The following is a 6,979-nucleotide window of genomic DNA, read 5'->3' as shown; positions in this document are numbered from 1 at the left end:
ACTGGATTGGTTGATTGCAAATTCAATCTGTATGTCTTTTTTGCTCTGTCACAAAATACTGTAAAGACTAATGTAATTTTTCCATCTACAATAAAGAAGATCTAAATGACATGATGTTCTCTAAAACAAAGGCATGTTTGTCATGCAACTGTTCTAGTGTGATTTCCCACACCCTGTTTTCTTCCTGTACATTGACTGGTAAGCATTCTGTCTCGCCCCCGTGTCTTCCCCTGCTGAATTTTATGGCTTCGTGACAGGCACCTGACTGAACAATAACCACAGCAAGTACTTAAGCAGAGGACAGAGTGACAGTTATCCATCTCCAGCCAGTGGCTTCAAGACATCCTACACACACAGGTGAGTAGCCACAGACACAGACAGACACACACATGCTTCCTGTTTCAGAAACATCTGACGCTTACTGTATAATCTGTCTCCTGTTGTTCTTAGTAAATCTCTGCTGTCTTTCTCCTCAGAATGAAGTTGTTGGTAGTTGTGGCTGCTGCTCTGGCAGTGGCGAGTGCCGCTAGCCTCTCATTGGAGGACTTGGAGTTCCATGCCTGGAAACTGAAGTTTGGTAAGAGAAGCATCTCTTTTCACGTCAGCCTGTTTCACTTTAGCTTCTTATCATTGACAACAATGGAGTGTGTGACTATCTCCTCTGTTCTTCATGTTTCTTATCAATCTGAACCTCTGCTCTCTCGTTATCCTGTTTAATGGAGTCTGTGACTATCTCCTCTGTTCTTCATGTTTCTTATCAATCTGAACCTCTGCTCTCTCGTTATCCTGTTTAATGGAGTCTGTGACTATCTCCTCTGTTCTTCATGTTTCTTATCAATCTGAACCTCTGCTCTCTCGTTATCCTGTTTAATGGAGTCTGTGACTATCTCCTCTGTTCTTCATGTTTCTTATCAATCTGAACCTCTGCTCTCTCGTTATCCTGTTTAATGGAGTCTGTGACTATCTCCTCTGTTCTTCATGTTTCTTATCAATCTGAACCTCTGCTCTCTCGTTATCCTGTTTAATGGAGTCTGTGACTATCTCCTCTGTTCTTCATGTTTCTTATCAATCTGAACCTCTGCTCTCTCGTTATCCTGTTTAATGTGATGTAGAGCAGGAGGACATCAACCTTTTCTTTCATAAGAGCTTACAGACAACTACAAAATGTCTCTAAATACTCACAAGCCTGCATATTTTGTCATTATTATTGGTGATATTTAATAGAGGCACCTGTTAATCCTGAACGTCTGGCTTTCTTGTTTTCCATTGTTTCCTCACGGAGGGCTTTGAGATGAGTAGATTTAACATGGACTTATGTCAATAAAACATGGATTTACTGTATGTCAAAAATAGTAATGTTTAGTCAACTTATCTCAAGTCTGAATAAGGCCTTGAATGAACTGACTTTGACTCCTACAGGGAAGTCTTACAGCTCTCAGGTGGAGGAGGCGCAGCGTATGAGCTCCTGGATCTCTAACCGGAAGCTGGTAGTGGTTCACAACATGCTGGCTGACAAGGGCATCAAGTCCTACCGTCTGGGCATGACCTACTTCGCTGACATGGTACGGCCCAGAAACTTGTCACTGTAGTCATAGAACAGATCACATATGTATATGTCAATTTATGAAGGATAAAATGATTAAATGAACAATGGAAGGATCTCTCTTTGTCTGTCCCATTTTCAGATTTACAGCATTCATAGAAAAATTAAGAAAACTGACACGATTAAATTGACAAATAAATTGACATGATTTTGATGAACTTTGGACTTGTTAATATGTTGTGATCTGTATCCTTTATCTGAACTAAATAATTAAAAACAATAGAAGGATAGAACCCCCCCCCAAAAAAAGAAACAAGGGAAATAGTCATTCTGAAATAATTTAGTCCATTGATAATAAATTATTATTATAACGGATTGGATTTATATAGAGCCTTTCTACCAACTAAGGTTCTCAATGCGTTTTACATAGTAAGTGGAAACCTTACCTCATCCACCACCAATGTATCTAATATAAATGATGTATAAATTAGTATGTGTATCTATTGTTGTGCCCCACTAACACAGGATAACGAGGAGTACAGACGCGTCATCTCCCAGGGCTGCCTGGGCTCCTTCAACGCCTCCAAGGCCCGCGGCGGCTCTACCTTCTTCCCAATGCTTGGGGACAATGACCTGCCCACCACCGTGGACTGGAGGGACAAGGGATACGTCACCCCCATCAAGGACCAGAAGCAGTGTGGCTCCTGCTGGGCATTCAGTGCGGTAAGAGAGGGAGAGGGTGGGAAGGGGTTAAGAGAGTGAGTTAACTACAACCTAAACTCTGCTCTAGTTGAGCAGTAGAGGCTGGTGGGAGGAGCTATAGGAGGACAGGTTCATTGTAAAAGCTGGAATGGAATTAATGGAACGGAGTCAAACACATCAAACATATGGAAACCACATGTTGGACTCTGTTCCGTTTATTCCATTTCAGCCATTACATTGAGACCTCCTACAGCTCCTCCCACCAGCCTCCACCGTAGACTAATTCTAATTCTGTTCTAATACTTGTTCTCTTTCGTCTTGTGCGTGGTGAGAGAGAAACAACATCCACAGTCTGTAAATGTTTCCATTTTTTGAAATTCGGCTGTATTCAAAACACTGTGGGTTGTGACCCTAAAACTTAGCAAAGGTACATCTATTAGAATGTGAGTGTCCTTAATTGTACATTTACATCTCCCTGCCCTGTCTCTCTAACTCCCCATCTCCCTCCCTCAGACTGGATCTCTGGAAGGCCAGCACTATAAGAAGACCAATAAGCTGGTGTCCCTCAGTGAGCAGCAGCTGGTTGACTGCTCCGGTGATTTCGGCAACATGGGCTGCATGGGCGGTCTCATGGACCAGGCCTTTGAGTACATCAAGTCCTTGGCCCCTGGAGGCGTGGATACTGAGGACTCCTACCCCTACCAGGCTGAGGTAAGTACTGAGCAGTGAGCAGTGGGAAGGCTTGTGTTCATTAGGGCCAAATGTTTAAAAACATTTCCCAATGGAAAACTAAAATTAGCGTTTCTTAATTAACTCATTAGGCCTTCCCTGTTTCAGTCCATGTTTAATGTCATCCTTCTCCCAATGTGGGGCACACAGCATAGTAGTAGGCCATGACAGGGGTTTTCAAACCTCTCTTCATGGACCCCCTGCCGTTCCATGTATTTGAACTTCCAGAGCTAGCACACCTTATTGAGCTTGTTGACTAATTAGGTAAATCAGCTAATCAGGGGTAACGTCTGGGCGTCCCCGAGGAGAGGTTTGAAAACACTGGGCTATGACTCCTTTCTGACTCAAGGAAGTAGCACAACACTGCCATCTAGGGTATATATTTAGCGGTGCAATAGATTCTGACAGAAAGGAGCATTATTTTACAACGATGCATTTAGGTATGAATTTTAGGTTTTAAATTCGCTATGAGGTATGTGCTTGCACTTCTACTAGTTCATGCTATTTTTGCCAATTTAAATGTAGATACACCTGTTTTAAGAATACATATTTTATGCTCAGTCAAAATAATGTTGTGGAAACAACTAGCAACTAAGCCCTTATAAAATGTTTCTATAGAAACGCGTAAACAACTAGCAACTATGCTTCTGTAGGGTTTATTTAACAACGTCTTTCTTTGACAGGACAAGAAGTGCCGCTACAAGCCCGACAGTGTGGGTGCCACCTGCAGCGGGTTTGTTGATGTGACCAGTGGTGACGAGAGTGCACTGCAGCAGGCGGTGTCCACGGTGGGACCGGTGTCTGTGGCTATCGATGCTGCACACTCCTCCTTCCAGCTCTACGACTCAGGTGAGGTCTTTGTGGACACACGTCTCTCTAGAGGAATCGTGTTATGCATTTTAAGACACGGCTCACTCCAGTCTGAACCTACACCTGTCATCTTGGTCACACTTTGAACAAACTATAACATCTAACGCACAATGACGCCTTCCTAAACCCTTGATAAGGCCCAGGTATATGCTTCACACATATAATTTATAAGCAAATTATTCCTGACATCTGGTTCTTTACCAAATGTGGCATTAGCCTTATATAGTTTATAGTGTGACATTTTCTTATGAATGGTTTGTGAAGCATTTATGTAGGCCTTATAAAGGGCTTATGAAGGCTTCATTGAGACTGACTCCATAGCTGGTTGTTCATAACTGTGAACTGACTGTGACTTGCGGTTCTGGGCGGCAGGTAGCTTAGCGGTTAAAAGGGTGGGCCAGTAACCGAAAGGTTGCTGGTTAGAATCCCGAGCTGACTACTTGAAAATATGTCAATGTGCTCGAGCAAGGCACTTAACCCTAATTGCACCTGTAAGTTGCTCTGGATAAGAGCGTCTGCTAAGGCAATGCTCCCTATATGCTCCCTTCTTTTGTACATTGAATGCAATATATTGACTTAGACGTCAAGAACTGTGACCCCTTTCTTTTGCAAAAGCCTCACAATGTGACAAATATAAACTGATACCAGGCTGACATTGGGTGCATATTGATAATAATGGAATGTTTGTTTATTCCCAGGTGTCTATGATGAGCCAGAGTGCAGCAGTGATGATCTGGATCATGGTGTGCTGGCTGTTGGCTATGGTACTAGTGATGACGGCCAGGACTACTGGCTGGTGAAGAACAGGTAAACAACAACATATTGCATACTGTATCAAATAAAGCTAGGCCTATTGGATTGGTCAAGAGCAACTATAAATCAATGGCGTTGCAGCTGCATTCCATAATCTCAGTACTGTCAGAGATGGGCTCTGGTATAACAGGACTGGGGGGGGGGTATTTTAGTTAGCATGGTTCCTGATGTACCCATAGCAAACTGTGATGCTAAAAACAGGTGGGGGAAGCAGTCCGACACACTAATATCAATGAACGACGTTATGCTATTGCTAAATGCTAAGTCAGTGGTTGCTTGATGAACGATGTTATGCTATTGCTAAATGCTAAGTCAGTGGTTGCTTGATGAACGATGTTATGCTATTGCTAAATGCTAAGTCAGTGGTTGCTTGATGAACGATGTTATGCTATTGCTAAATGCTAAGTCAGTGGTTGCTTGATGAACGATGTTATGCTATTGCGAAATGCTAAATCAATGGTTGATTGATATGTGTGTTCCAGCTGGGGCCTTGAATGGGGAGATAAAGGCTACATCATGATGTCCAGGAACAAGCACAACCAGTGTGGCATCGCCACTGCTTCCAGCTACCCCCTGGTCTAAGGGTGAGTCTGACAGCCATCAGTGTCTATCACAACTATATCTATACTTACATACTATCTCATTAGCTACTAAAGTATTAGTGTCTATCACAACTATATCTATACTCACATACTATTTCATTAGCTACTATAGTATTAGTGTCTATCACAACTATATCTATACTCACATACTATTTCATTAGCTACTATAGTATTAGTGTCTATCACAACTATATCTATACTCACATACTATTTCATTAGCTACTATAGTATTAGTGTCTAACTACATATCATTCACCTACTAGCAGTGTCTATCCCAAACGCATATAATTGAAATGGTAACCATGATGAATTGATGTTGAACCACAGCCTTACTGTGTATAATCCCAGACAGAAGGGCCTTTGTGTACTGAGTAAAGATTCATGTTGGATTGAAGCTGAGCTACTCGTAAACAACTCATACACTTATATAAATGAGTCCAAATTAAATCCAATCAAACTTTATTTATACAGCACATTTCAGACATGGAACACTGTTCTTTACACACACAAAGAAAACACTGAAAATAAAAGCTGAAATATTTACTACTCAACAAACATAAGATACAAAACAAAAGAATGACAAACTGAATAACTAAAAAGCCCCTGACGGAAAAGCAACGCAAAAAAGACGTGTTTTATGATCTCTTCTAAATATGTCCACAAGGCCAAAAGTTCAGTCCGTTTGGCAATTCATCACATTTTCCCCCAAAAACTGATCATAAACAACTTAACCTTTGTAATTCACAGTGATTAATAGCTATCACTATAGTTCAGTGCATTGGTCAGTCGGTTTCTGTTGATGGTCAATGTTTTTGTATTTCCCCTACACAGATCCAGGAGAGGATATCTGAAGCTTACGGAGGGTGAAAATGACTTGACACAGACAAAACCAGAGCAATAATTTAAGCAAATTTTAGTTTTTGTAGCAATAACCAGAAGTTTTAGATGTTGTGCATTATTTCTTTGGTAGTTGAGGGTCACACATTTCATTATACAGTAACCCCCAGAAAATAGTCCTGTTCTAAGAATGTTATTCATGCGCAAAAAAAACACTAAAAATCATTCTGATTTTCAAATGTAAATAAATGTAAAAAATTAAGAAAATAAAAGTTTTACACCTGTGCAACTATTTGTGGTGGAGATTCAATGTGTGTTTCAATGTGGGGTCATTAAGGACAAAGAACCTACTTAAAATGTGTTCCCTATTCTAAAGAATAGGCTAAGCATATTTTTACCTGCAGAAATATTCTCCAGAAATGACCTCATTGGACAGAAAGGTGCACATCTTTTGATCTTATTTATGGATAAAATCCCATACAAATCCCATGCTTTTATAATGACATACAGTACCAGTCAAAGGTTTGTAAAAACCCACTCATTCAAGGGTTTCTCTTTATTTTCACTATTTTCTACATTTTAGAATAATAGTGAAGACATCAGAACTATGAAATAACACATATGGAATCATGTAGTAACCAAAAAAGTGTTAAACAAATATATTTTATATTTGAGATTCTTCAAAGTAGCCATCCTTTGCCTTGATGACAGTTTTGCACACTCTTGGCATTCTCACCACCAGCTTCATGAGGTAGTCACCTGGAATGCATTTCAATGAACAGGTGTACCTTGTTAAAAGTTAATTGGTGGATTTTTGTTCCTTCTTAATTAGTTTGAGACAATCAGTTAAGTTGTGACAAGGTAGGGGTGGTATACAGAAGAT

The 6,979-nt window shown here is 40.6% G+C and overlaps 1 protein-coding gene across 1 annotated transcript; it reads left to right on the top strand.

The window, feature by feature from the left end:
• The first annotated feature begins 203 nt into the window (after positions 1 to 203).
• LOC112262069 (procathepsin L) lies at positions 204 to 6,406 on the top strand. Its single transcript, XM_024437759.2, has 9 exons — positions 204 to 357; positions 477 to 577; positions 1,420 to 1,562; positions 2,069 to 2,266; positions 2,759 to 2,956; positions 3,658 to 3,823; positions 4,543 to 4,651; positions 5,140 to 5,241; positions 6,091 to 6,406. The coding sequence occupies exons 2-8, from the start codon at positions 478 to 480 to the stop codon at positions 5,237 to 5,239; spliced, it is 1,014 nt and encodes a 337-aa protein (XP_024293527.1). The 5' UTR covers positions 204 to 357; position 477; the 3' UTR covers positions 5,240 to 5,241; positions 6,091 to 6,406.
• The last annotated feature ends 573 nt before the right edge of the window (positions 6,407 to 6,979 follow it).

This window comes from Oncorhynchus tshawytscha, linkage group LG11 (assembly GCF_018296145.1).
Source record: "Oncorhynchus tshawytscha isolate Ot180627B linkage group LG11, Otsh_v2.0, whole genome shotgun sequence".
NCBI lineage: Eukaryota > Metazoa > Chordata > Actinopteri > Salmoniformes > Salmonidae > Oncorhynchus > Oncorhynchus tshawytscha.
The sequence above is the reverse complement of the archived record's forward strand: the minus strand, read 5'-3'. Positions and strand labels throughout refer to the sequence as shown.

Coding starts and splice junctions, on each gene's coding strand:
- LOC112262069 (XM_024437759.2), top strand. CDS start 478: ATGAAGTTGTTGGTAGTTGTGGCTGCTGCTCTGGCAGTGGCGAGTGCC. Junction 1,563..2,068: donor TGACCTACTTCGCTGACATG/GTACGGCCCAGA, acceptor CCACTAACACAG/GATAACGAGGAGTACAGACG. Junction 2,957..3,657: donor CCTACCCCTACCAGGCTGAG/GTAAGTACTGAG, acceptor TTTCTTTGACAG/GACAAGAAGTGCCGCTACAA.